The sequence below is a fragment of the Onychostoma macrolepis genome, chromosome 04 (genome assembly GCF_012432095.1).
Source record: "Onychostoma macrolepis isolate SWU-2019 chromosome 04, ASM1243209v1, whole genome shotgun sequence".
In the NCBI taxonomy this organism is placed as follows: Eukaryota; Metazoa; Chordata; class Actinopteri; order Cypriniformes; family Cyprinidae; genus Onychostoma; species Onychostoma macrolepis.
The window spans coordinates 9,298,583-9,312,361 of record NC_081158.1 but is presented as its reverse complement, the minus strand read 5'-3'; the positions used below and the strand labels follow the sequence as shown (position 1 = coordinate 9,312,361).

The following is a 13,779-nucleotide window of genomic DNA, read 5'->3' as shown; positions in this document are numbered from 1 at the left end:
CTGCTCACATATTATTGTATCCCAATTCGTGCTGATTACAGTGTTATTAGATTTTAGCCATGTATATGTCAGGGCATGTCAAAATTTCTCCAGGGCCTAAAAACACCCTCAGACCCCAGTTAATTAGTCACAATGAATAAAGAACTCACTGTTCGTATATAGTCTATTAATGTATTAACAACAGTTTATAAACTATTGATTTAACTATAGTTTGCAAATAATTTGTAAATACTTTATTACTGTATACTTATTATATCCATTAAAAAGTAACTTAAGTAAATACAAATGTCACAACATCTCCAAGGCCTGATAAAAGCCTCAGGGTCAACTCCTGATGGTTCAGCTAATAATACCTCAGTGCATTTGTGCTCAACACTGCAGCAAACTGTTCATGAATCAAACTGATCCGGTCACAGTCGTTGTTAAGTTGTCAACACACTGAATCTGTCCTATTGAAATGAGGCAAGAGCCAAGAATAATATGATTCTCAGAACTGAGGATTTACTGATGAAGTGAAAATAAAGGTATTGTAATAATTAAATCCACAAGGAAGGGAACATATTTTTAAATGAAAATGAACGTTTTTTTTCAAACAAACTGTTGAAAGAAGTCATTATTCCAGGTTATCCAGGATGGTTGGGGACCCTGACTATTTTCCTGTCAGGTTTTTTGAGTAGGGATTGCCTGCCTTGTGTTCTTGGAGAAAATACCACTGATACAATCAAACTATAATATAGACAGGAAAAATGTCTGCTAGCTATAGTTACGAAACACCTATTTATCCACATATTTGAACATAGTGATTCAGTGAAAGTGAAAGTCAAACCTCAGTATGTTCAGTCGACAGTGTGGACTCTTCAGTCCATCAGAAAGCAGCTTTACTCCTGAATCTTTCAGGTCATTGTTACTCAGGTCCAGCTCAGTCAGATGGGCGTTTGATGATTGTAGAGCAGAAGACACAGTTTCACAGCATGTTTCATCAAAACCACAGCTGTCAAATCTGCCAAAACAGAATGTTTTTAGCCAAATTATTTTCTGATGTTCAGTTTTCCTGCAAAAACATTATAATCAGGGGAAATATTTTGCATTGTATTCTGACATTTAATTGTTTAGAGATGTAGAACAAAACGTTTGATTGATCAACAGTCAGTGGAATTACTCACAGTGCTTTTCTGCAGCATCTTACAGCTGGAATGAGTCTTGTGTAGTTTGACGATGACGACGTGAACCTCTTTGGGTTGAACTCATCCAGCACCTTCTCTGACATCAGCAGTACGCAGGTCAGCACTGTGCACATTGAAGATGAGAGATTTCTTCCTGGATGGTCATCTGAACTGAGGTAACTCTGGATTTCCTCATATAATGAATGATCTTTGAGCTCAAGTAAGCAGTAGAATAGGTTGACTGAAGCTTCATCTGTGATATTCTTGTCTTGTACTTGTTTAATGTATTCAGTTATTTGGCTGATGCTCTCTGTGGTGTCTTCAGTGTGTGTGATCAGGCCTTTGAGCAGATTTTGACTGGACTCCAGTGAAATTCCCATCAGAAACCGCAGGAACAGGTCCAGATGTCCTCTCTCACTCTGCATTGCTTTATCAGTGGCTCTCTTTGTTAAGTCATGAAATTTGACTTTTCTAAAAGAGAATTTAAGCTTTTGTATGACTGTAGTTTGTGAATCTTCAAAGAAAAACTGAAGCTCTCGCTTGTTCTTGTTCAGGTAACAGACAAACACATGCACTGCAGCAAGAAACTCTTGAACACTCAGATGCACAAAGCAGAAGACCTTTGTCTTATAAAGTCCGACTTCTTTCTTAAAGATCTCAGCGATCATTCCTGTGAACTCCGTGTCTTGACACACATTAATACCACAATCTCTCAGATCTTCCTCATAGAACAATATGTTTTCCTTCTTCAGCTGTTCAAATGCTAGCTTGGCTAACTTCAAAATCATCTCTCTATTTAATTGTAAGTGCTCTGAACATTCTCTTTCTTCTTCTTCATCATACTTCTGACTCTTCATGTTCATCTGTATCCGCAGGAAGTGAATGTACATTTCAGTGAGTGTTGTGCTGATGTTCTCTGCATTGTTCTCCATGAGAATATCCTGAAGTACTGTGGCTGTGATCCAGCAGAACACAGGAATGTGGCACATGATATAGAGACTACGAGACGCCTTAATGTGTGAGATGATTCTGGAGGCCAAAGTCTCATCTGTGATTCTCTTTCTGAAGTACTGCTCCTTCTGCTGGTCAGTGAATCCTCGCACCTCTGTGAACAAACCCACATAACGAGGAGGAATCTGATTGGCTGCTGCTGGTCGTGAGGTCACCCAGACAAGAGCTGATGGAAGCAGAGTCCCTTTGACCAGACTTGTAAACAGCACATCTACAGATGCTCTTTCCTCAACAGTGTTCAATGTTTCGCTTTTAAAGTTCAATAGCAATCGACTCTCATCAAGTCCATCAAATATAAATGCTAGCTTACATTCCTCATATAGCTTTGATTTCACCAGATCCTTAAATTCAGGATAAAATTTCAGCAGAAACTCATGGAGATTGACCTCTCTGTCTTTAATCACACTGATCTCTCTGAATGGAAGCAGGAACACACAGTCTATATCCTGATTGGTGTTTCCTTCTGCCCAGTCCAGGATGAACTTATGCACAGAGACAGTTTTTCCAATGCCAGCGACTCCCTTGGTCAGCACAATCTTCTCCTCATTGTTTTTCCTCAGTTCAGTAAATATATCATTGCATTTGATTGGTTTGTCATGTGTTTTTTTGTTCTTGAAAGCATCATCAATTTTCAGAATCTCATGTTCCTGATTGACATCTTTCATATGTCCCTCTGTGATGAACAGTTCTGTATAAACAGCCTTGAGATCTGTGTCATTTTCTTTGTTGCCCTCAAAAATATATTTAGCCTTTCTCTTCATGTTGTTTTTGTGAGTTTTCAAGACGTTTTGCAGATCTATAATTAAAAACAAATAATAGACAAAAAAAAAAAAAGCATTAACAAATTTGACACATTTTTTCATATCAGCATGATTATCATTATTAGTAACTGATTCAGACAGATAAAATTCATACTGCTTTCCAGATCACGTATTGTATTGATTGAGATCATCTTTAGGCCATGCTGGCCCGTGTTACTAAAAACCGATGGGCAAACTTTTTGACCCAAGGGCCACATCAAGTTTTCCACATCAAGTGAGGGGCCACATAATATATATGACAAATTAAGCTTTGATTTATTTTTTTATTCCAAAATGACACTCACTCACTACTGTACTGAATGTATACTTGTACGTACATGGCAGTTCTATTATTGTACCATCTCTATCTTATTTTACTTTTTATTCTTGGACGCAGCATCCGTCAAAAATAGACTAGGCGCCTATCTTTAGCAAAGCGGTGCAGAGAGCCGCTGCTGAAACATGCTGTGGTACTGGCACGGCTAGTGTGAACACAAGCATTGACTAGAGTGGCCACAATCAGCTCCGGTGGCCGCGCAGGCGGTGTAAATCAGGTTTTATATACCGCAATAAAGGCTACGGCGCCATCTATTGGATTATACTAATATTGCATCAAATTAGCCATTTTGGACCAACTGCTCACATCTAGCATATCAAACAGAATGTGAGGCTGTATTTACGTGTTTTAACCTGCTTAACCCTCTGGGGTCTGAGGGTGTTTTGGGGTCCTGGAGAAGTTTTGACATGCCCTGACATTTGTGGGGGGGAGGAGGGTTTCAGTATCTTAAAAACATATTTATGGTAAAGTCTGATAACACTGTATTAAGTGTTTTAAGTCACTAAAATAAGGCCATAAAATACATACAGAATACTTGTTCACAAGACTTTTGAGAACTGAATGTGGTAGACTAGCTACAAAATTATGTGAAAATTATCCTGTTTACTCATGTTTCACTTGATTTCATACATGTAGTCAGGAATTATGGTTTGGGAAAAGTCTAACTAGTAAAATGTGTAGTTATGTCACAGTAACACAATAACAGATAGTAATCTTAAGGCCAAGTATACTTCGGCCGTCCGTGTCCTCGCACCGTCCGTCATTTTCGTCATCAGGACGGCTAGTGGACACCCACGCATGCACAAGGTGAATGTTGAGACAGCGCAAGTTAAGTAGGTGGTGCTGCGCATGTGTCAAGGTCGTCCTGTGCGTGAGATGGAATGGAACGTGCAATGAAAGTATAGCCAGGCCTTTAGGCTACTCATCAGAATGATATTCTCCACTGGATCTAGCTGCGCGATGCATCGCGTTGTGTTCTTCTTCTGAGGTAAATTCTGGGTTATTCCTCTCAGCGCGTCGTCTTCTAGAAACAAAAAGTAGCCGGTATGAACTCTTCACGTTTGTTTATGGTGATTGGGGCATTTACATTTGCGCACGTCTCACGTGGATGTTTATAATTTGAAAAGCATGATCGGCTCGTGGGCGTGACCGCATTAGGAATAATGAGTTGAGACAGGAAGACTGGACATCGCATTGGTTTCATACGGATTACTTTATCTGAGAATATTTGTTTTGGACGTGACTTACTTCATTTAAAAGACATTTCAAGCTTTCTATACATATATTTCTCATGTCTTTTGAGGTGAGTATTCGTGGAGATTCATGTTGTTTTATTTACGTGTCTGTGAAGAGAGGTGACAGAGACCGAGATGGTGGAGAACGCACCCTGTTTATTTTCTTTATTTTACAAAAGTACATTGTTTTCTTGTTATTATGACTATACACAAATAAAAGTAGACCCTTTGCAGTTTCAAACGATACCTTATTCTTATCTGTACGATCAAAAATGACAAAGTATTTTTAGTTATTTTTGCGGTCATAAAGAAAATACCAGACAGAATGCACCAGTGTGGGCTTCGGGTTAAATTAACCTTAGCATGTGTGATTGTAATCATGTCTCGATGATACTGAATCAATTTGGTGACAGTGCCACCTATTGGTTAACTTTAATAAACTGTTTAATCACATTATAAGATGTTTAATTAAGGCTTTTAGACCATTGTAAACTGGGTATCATTGGGGACACACTGTTCTATTCTATATATCTGTATAAAATCTGCTGCTGATGTGACTGGTCCCTGTAATTGCTGCTTGCAGTTATATTTTCTCTTTTTTTCCATTTACAGACAGTGATTTATATTTACTCCAGATATGTTGTGAATTACCTCCAACAGAAACAGATGTCTTCATATTGCCCTCAGTCTGAGCTGTGAGAGCGAGAAAGAATTACTCACTGGGAAACATTTATCTCACAAACACATAAGCAGAGCAAAAAGGAAAATAGATTTCACTTGTAAATAATCATGTTACAGTCACAGTGAATTAAATGTTACCTTGCTTGTGTTCATTCTCCAACTGTTCAGCCAGATCATTTTGGTTCATCTTTCTCAGAATGTCCACCATGACCTTCACAGCTTCTTCTGGTCCAAAACATTTTACCATCATATCTACTGTGTCCAGTCTATCTGCCTTTTCCAATTCAGACTTTGATATACGCTTATGATATAAATTCACTAAGTGCCATTGAAAGTCCTTCAGGTCAGCTTCTACCAGCTCCTTCAGTGAGTCCACAAGCAGTTTTTTAACAGACGCCATCATCCTTCACCAACTCACGGCTGTCAAGAAAAAGAAAACATCTGAAGTACTTCAACTCTTAACATGTGGACCTAAGTGCTCAAATTTTATTTGGATTATGAAGCTGTGAATAGAGACATGAATCATCAGAAAGTTGTTTTCAGCAAATCTGATACAATTGCCTTGAGTTTTGTAAGCAAAAAACAAACAAACAAAAAACTGATGTAAATAATACCTCAATGCTGTCTGATACTATAAGTGTAGAATCAATACAGCACATGACACTTTCAAATCCATATGTTTCAGTATCTCATGAAGTAGTATTATTTGCTAACCATGAATAATGATGATGCAGATGTTTCTCCAGTTAACTCTGTCTTGAGCAGAAGTTCTGAAACGTTCAATTCTGCATTTTTATAGGACTCTGGAGGGGGACGTTTTCTTCAGAACTTAAACCTGTTAAACCAGAACAATTTAAGAAAGCTTGAGATGAGAGTAAACCATGTGGAGAATCACTGTCTGCCATCAACAGACCCACACACAACATATCTGACAGACCATTAAGTGAAATAATTGACAAATTACAGGTAAAAAAAGAGACAAAACAACACTGACAAACAGGAATGCACCAATCATGATTTCTGATGGCTGATTACACCTTTTCAAAAACAAATGGGCTGATTCTAAAACTGGTTTCCAATTTTAAGCAAATTTGAAACTAATTTATTTGTTGTTGAGGTAACACTTCAGGGAATAATTCTCACTGCTTATTAAACACTACTTTAACAGCATTATATGGAGGTAAGATGAATAGAAAATGGCATTGAAACGTTTTTGAAAACAGTCAGTTGCTTTCAGATTAAACCCTTTAATAATAATTTATAATGCATTATACATGAAGGGTTTAAGTAAAGTGTTACCAAAATATGCTATTTTCACTTAGTGTAAATCAAGCATCTAATTGCTATTTACACTTTTTTTGCCTATGTCTCTGGCCATTGTCTTGTACAATAATAAACCTGCGTTTCTTCTGGTTAGGTAAAAACCTGTAGGTTATATAGTCAAGACAGCATAAATTATAACACTGCTATATTAAAGCCATTTAAATAGAAGAGATATAGTCCTCACTTCATGTTACATGTCAGCTTGATCACTGAGTCATAGCCACTTTTTTATGAACATACCTAAAAAATAAAACAGTGTTTGATGGCTTTTTTTATGCAATGAAATTTCTCTTAGAAAATTAACCATTTTATAGTGTCATCAACTACAGAAAATACAGTGTTCTAGTCCAAACCAATATCATGGGTGTATCTGTTGTAATTATTTTATGAAATGCACTTTGTGTTTAAATTGTTTCTAGAAGCACATATTCATTTTGAGTAGTTGCAAGAGGAAAATAAAGTAAATAAGTGTTTCTGACTCACGATTACACAAAGAACATAAGTGATATATTCTCCTTATAGTAATTAAGAAAGGTAATGCATGAGTAATATCTATGACACAAATACATTTTACATTTTATATTACTTACAGTGTAAAACAACCAATGGGGTAACAACAGTAGGCTACTTTAAAATCATCATTATATTAGTTATATAAAAGTTTAAAACATGATTACAGGACATTAGAGTGAAACATGTTACAATCTTGTAATCCCTGTTTGTCCATATTAATCATGTTTCTTGAGTGCTTCACGGTGAAGTTAGTATTTTATGCTTACATTAATAAGGAAGTGCCTTTGTGCTCCACAGCTAAAGACTTGCTTTGATCAAAATGTTCAGCTACTAGACAAGTTCTCAAAGTGTCCTTGGTTTCCCATTATTTACATGTATATTCCCACATCAGCCAGTAATAAAAACGGTTTGATGATCAGATTTTTTTTAATGAAAAGAAATAATAATAATAATAATCTTACGGTCAAGTGTAAACACTGCATGTACAACAATCTGCTTTCACTTTCGTTTCGTTAGCTAGGTTGCATATCATATACACAGAACTGTAAATGTATTAACGGCAACCCGTCAAAATAAAAGTTCGGTTTAACTTCGCTTTAACACTGCGGCAGAAATATATTACTGTTGTTTAGCAGAATGTACATACTGCTACTACTAGGCTACTATTAAAAATATTAAAACTTTATTTTTTAATAATCACACAAAATTTCTTCCATGTTTTAATTTTAAAAACCCCATTTGTTTGCCTAAATAAATAAATAAACTTTGATTTTCAATAATTTAAAGATAAATTAAATTAATGTTTTATGCCTTCATTTGAAAACCAGATACAGAACACAGAATTTCTGAGGAAAAATAGAACATTTCATAAGGCTATTTTAAGAATACATTTGAAAAAACTAAGTTGTTTTTATGCATTCAAGTAATTAGACATACTACACCAGAATTTAATAACAATAAAACATATGGTGAAAGAAAATAAAACACCCACTTATGAAAGTGGATGAAGATTTTCAATTTCTTGAAGTCTTTAACAACCTAGAATAAATGAATAGAAATTATGATTCTGTCTGAGCTATGCGTTTTAAAACGAACACGCACTAGTGTAAATGTAGCCTAACAGATGTGTAAACTGAAAACTATTTGAACTTTATTAAAATTATTTGCACTGATTTATTGTGTTGGATATATTTTGTTCCTTTGTGCAGTGGCTCAGGAGATGAGGCTTTGAGTCTGTATAAATGTCAACAAGCTGAAAAAATAGTTTTTTGAGACAATGTAATCTTGTTAAAACTGATTTCATAAAATTGGTATCGAAAAAAGTATCGTTCAGGAACCGGTATCGAACTCAAGGTATCGGTATCGATATCAAACATTTTTGAACGATACCCAGCCCTAGTTGTGACAGTGACTACAGACCGTTTTGATCAAATTTCTGGTCAAACTTTATAATAATGATTAGGTATACAGTAAGTCATTTAAAAGTGTTTTGTTAGTGATTAATTAACAATTAATTAATTAAACGATTTAATCATTAATTAATCATTTAAACATTAATATACATTTGTAGATGATTAACAAGTGTTTTAATCATCCAAACGTGTTTTTGTAAATCATGAAACAATCATATTATTAGTAAATGATTAATAATTATTTGATATTTTATAAATCACTAATTTTCACAAATTTGTTGCTCTAACAGTCATAACAATACACTGCTCTAACATTTTATCATGAAGCTTTGAGATGTTGAAATTGATAAAAAATTATTTTGAACATCAACACAGCAAAACAGACTTAAGGGCTGGCTACAGATCTTACTGAGTTTGTGGCTAAAAGAAAGAAGGGACGTGTTGCTCTACAGTCGTAGCTGATGAATGGCTGTATAATATATGAAATAATGTGAATCAATAAATAGTGTCAGAGAGCTGCAGATCTGAGCTGCACAAACTCTCAGGATGTGCAAGAAAATATTTTATATTCAATGAAAGTGTCATCTTCTCATAAATTGAACAGTTTAGTTGTTTTGACAAGTAACATTCCACATTACAATCATTACAGACAGTATCTGTTGCAGCAATAGTCCAGACACCAAATAATAATTAATTATATCTCAAATTAATTATCATCACTTCTATTATCATCACGAAAGTTTTGCATGTTTTCATAATTGACACTTCTGAACAGTTAATGAGCAGCTCCATACACTCACAAAATAAGAAACATTTGCTTAAGGAGAAACACCATGAGGAGATGGAGGAATAATCAGAGACTCCAAACTTTGATAAAATGTGTGAAAACATGTAAGTCAGTCCTTAGTACAGAAGCGAGGATGAGCAGCTGGCTGTCTGGTGCAGTCTTAACAACCTGGAGCTCAAAAGGGCTCAAAACAGTGGAGATGATCATGGACTTCAGGAGAAACCCCCTGCACTCCCCCCCAGTTCTGCTGAGTCTGTCCTGTGTTCATCTGTAACTGTCCTGTTTGATTCAGACATCAGGAGACTACAACGGACAGTCAGGTCTCAGGACTGCTGAGAAGATTAATGGTACCTTCCTGCCTAACCTCCAAGATCTTCACACCTCCAGAGTGAGGAAAAGGGCTCAGAAAATTACTCTGGACCCCTCCAACTGGCCGGAGCTACAGAGCACTGAGCACCAAAACAGCCAAACACAAGAACATCTTTTTCCATCAGGCCATTTTCCACCTGAACAATACATAACATCTCAGGACTGCACATCTGTACAACTTTTCATAACTGTTCCTCTATAAATAGAACATTTGCACATTCAAAATTCTGTCTATTGGTATCTTTTCTTTCTGTTTTTATTGCCACTTTTTTATTTATTGTATATTCTCTTTATTATTAGTGTTATATTTAATTTTATTATATGTATGTCAAATTATATGTATGTCTGTACTTTCTGCACTGGAAGCTCCTGAAACCAAGACAAATTAATTGTGTGTGTAAACATAGTTGGCAATAAAGCTCTTTCTGATTCTGATCCAGACAGCAATAAAGGAAAAAATGATCATCCCTATTTATCACTGAAATGACTACATATTTCATGATACACAAAATGAAAATATTGATGGGGAATGTAAATCTGGGCCCGTATTCACAAAACATCTTAAGGTTAAAAGTAGCTCTTAACTTGCCGGTTTAGGAGAAAATCTTAAAAATAATGGACGTGTCAGTCCTGAAATTTTTGCTCTAAGAATATTTCACAAAGTGTTTTAGTGCTAAAACCAGCTTCTAAATCTGTGAAACGTTAGGAGTAGTGAATATGACTCCTAAGTCACTAAGACCAAACCAAGAACTATCCTAAAATGGCTGTTGCAGGCAATCTGCCTCGGAACGTAAACACTTTAGAAACATTTGATGATAATGAGCTTTTGAAAAGGAATCGCCTTTGGTTTTGGAGGTTATCCCAACTCATGATTTCCCTTTTATTATATCCTTGTTTGGACTACCAGTTGGGCAAGAAGTAACAGCTGTTCTTGCATCCAGTTTGGTTTTCTTTTATGTTTGCATGTCTTACTATCAGCCAAGATTATTCTACTCTATGGGTGTAACAATACACATATTCACATTGAACCGTTCGGTACAAGGCTTTCGGTTCGGTACATATTACAAACCAAACGATTCGTTGGACTAATCCTATATTACAGCATATTAAACTATTAGTTTAGATTAGTGTGTGTGCACATTTAGAGTGTGTTCTTTCACTGCATGATTCAGTCTATTAAAATGCATTTAGAATGATCACAAAATTCAAGAATTGGGGGCAGAAAATGTATATATTTACATAATTTCATATAGTTAATCAATATCACGGAAAAGTGTCATTTTTTCTCTCCAAAAATAAGCATGATTACAAATGATTTTTACAACAGTTCAATAAGCAAGACATTAATTACCTTATTGACCCGGATATAAGACAATGTTTTTTTCTTGGAACTACATCTGAAAAAATGCTCTTGTCTTATATTCAGGGTCTAGACTTTGATATGTCAATAATACACCCACAACAATAGGTGGCGCCACATAAAACGAGTGTGCCAAGAAATACATAATGTAATGTGTGTTGTAATAATGTTAGAAGATCACGAGTGAAAACAAAGAAAAAGAAAAGCTTACAGCGGCATGAGTCGTGACTGTCATGTTAGCCTGATGGGAACAAACTTCCTCTTTATGTGATTTTAAAATGTAAGACAGTAGCCTACCCAGATTTGAAGGCTATAATACGATTTCACTTCTACTGATAATGAAATTTTGGTAGGCTACTATGAGATGGACAGTCTAATTGTTATATAATTCAGATGGGCTACCTGTTATTTTTATGGTATATCAAAAAGTGTATATTTTAAATGTGATTGTTGGTACATGTGATTGTTTACCAGTATTTACCATACATTCAAAGCAAAAATTTAAAATAGGAAAAAAATATGCAATATAAAAATATTTTAAGAAAATTGTTTTTCTTAATAAAACACAAGATTTGGTTTTCAAAAAGCACTGTTTTGTGTCTCTGAGCAACATGACGGTGTTTAGTTCCTGAATGAATCACTCGTTCAAATGATTCGGTTCAATTGCAATGACTCACTTGACTTGCTGCCACCTGCTGGCGGTTTTAATTTCACATTTAAAGTATCTTTCAATTTTTAAAGTACTTTCAAACGTCAGTTGTCAACGTTTTATGTTTAAAATATCAAAACATTTATGCATTTGTAACTGCAGGTTAAAGCATTACATGTCCCTGTGAGCTGCATTAAACAGTGTGTAAAAGCATCTAAATGCCATTCAGATGCAACTTCTATGTTTCCTCTGCATTACAAAGATGAATTTTGTCAATACTGACTTTAATTTGCTTGGTAACAGCCCAAATGTCTTATTGACTGATTAAATGTAAAAAAAAACGCCCATCAAAGGTCAAAATCAATTTAAACTTATTGAAAAAGATGAATCTGCTAGATGACAATAGGCTACATCAGCTGGAATACTTCAAACCAGCTGTTTTTGTTTTATATGCTGCTAAGAAGACTTTGCAGAAGAAGCTCCATCATTGTTCAAAGTAAAAAAATAATTTAATAAATAAAGAATTTGTAAAAATCAAGGAAATTTCTCTGGCATTTCTTTCTTTTTGCTGTATCAAAAACGTACCCAACCATGACACCACTGTATCGTATCGAACCGAACCATGAATTTTGTGAACCGTTACACCCCTATTCTGCTCTGTTAATTAAAAGGCTGTTTATATGTAAATCTTTTAATTGTTTACAAGAAGCACCGATGTAAGACGATGACAAATAGCTGAACATGCACTTCTTTAGTGACACTTAGCCTGCACTTAGCTCTTTATTTGAAGGTGGCAGCATTTTTATTTTGAACCTTTTTTATAATTTATAAGCATTTAACCTTTAACATAATATTGCGCTCTACAATATTTCTATGAATAAATCTCTGACAGAGACTATCAGCCAATCACTGTGTGCATAGTTAATAAGCATGCTGACATCATCCATAGCAACGAGGTCAACCCTGCACTTACTCTTAGCTTAAAGGGGTCATCGGATGCAAAATTCACTTTACAAGTTGCTTGAACATAAATGTGTGTTGGAAGTGTGTGTACACATCCATCCTTTAATGATAACAATCCACCCAGTGTTTTTTTTTAAATCCCTGTTTTAAAATCCCCTTTCTCAAATCAGGCTGTTCTGAGACTCCTGTCAGAATGACGTAGTTCTGTACAGGCCCCTCCCACGATAGTTGATTGATACAGCCATCTTACCTTAGACCTGCCCTGAGTGAGCTGAGAGCTGTTCGCCTCTGGTGCAGAGGAAGACAAGATGTCTCCGATTAAGCGATTGAGGCGTTTTGTTGTTGGATGTAATAATGAATATAGCAGTCGTCATTTACTCCCGACATCTGAGCCACGTTACTTTCGTTTTTGAAGGGAATGCGCTGATCCAGCTTCATCTACAGAAGAAGTGAGTATAAGGGTTTTTTATGAATCTTTACAAATCGGCTTTCCTAATAACGTGCTAGTTAAGTGCTAATCACAACTAGACTTTGAGCATGCAAATATTTTTCGGATGCCGCTTTGAATATGGGCGGGGAGCAGGATATGACGTCATTTGTACACAACAACGTGGATTCCGATGTGCTTGTACTGTGTTTGTTGTGACGACGGTGAAAGTGTGGAAGCGGATTGATCTCATTAATAATTCACGCAAAAGACATGATGCACACATGCGTGAAACCCAATTCACGTGCATGAAAAAAAAAATTCACAAAAACCAATTAATATGCACAAAATAAGAATATATATTCATAAAATATGTTTCACAAATGCAAAACACAGATGTAAAACTGTGTACAAAATTTTTTAATGTTTAAAATTTACGAGTGTATCATGGACTGTGAATGTGTGAATCGGCTTGGATGTGTGTGTGTATTTTTGAGACTTTCCTGGCAGCGAACTCCTCCCACGCGGGTCACTCGTACTCTTTAGCCAATCAGATTTGAGCTTGTCGATCGACCAATCATAACCCACCCTGGGAGCAGTGTTGCCAACTAATTTTCAGGAAAAGTCACTAAAAGCAGGTCGATTTGTTGCTAAAAGTTGCTAAATGACGCTGTGACATCATTGGATGATGTAATTATGTAACCATGACGCAAAACTGCATCATTGCATAGAATACACATTGAAATTAC

The 13,779-nt window shown here is 35.7% G+C and overlaps 1 protein-coding gene across 4 annotated transcripts in view; it reads right to left on the bottom strand.

The window, feature by feature from the left end:
• LOC131538707 (NACHT, LRR and PYD domains-containing protein 12-like) overlaps positions 1-7,565 on the bottom strand; it is a 72,677-nt gene extending 65,112 nt beyond the window's left edge. For 3 of the 4 annotated variants that reach the window (XM_058772753.1, XM_058772751.1, XM_058772754.1), the window contains exons 1-6: positions 7,330-7,556; positions 5,942-6,062; positions 5,366-5,647; positions 5,198-5,239; positions 1,164-2,970; positions 827-1,000 (exon numbers count right to left, since the gene is read on the bottom strand). In XM_058772753.1, coding sequence (XP_058628736.1) covers positions 827-1,000; positions 1,164-2,970; positions 5,198-5,239; positions 5,366-5,630 — 2,288 coding nt within the window. In that variant the 5' untranslated portion in view covers positions 5,631-5,647; positions 5,942-6,062; positions 7,330-7,556. Of the gene's footprint in view, positions 1-826; positions 1,001-1,163; positions 2,971-5,197; positions 5,240-5,365; positions 5,648-5,941; positions 6,063-7,329 lie in introns of all 4 variants that reach the window. The other variant, XM_058772752.1, reaches the window with a different exon arrangement.
• Positions 7,566-13,779: the final 6,214 nt, after the last annotated feature.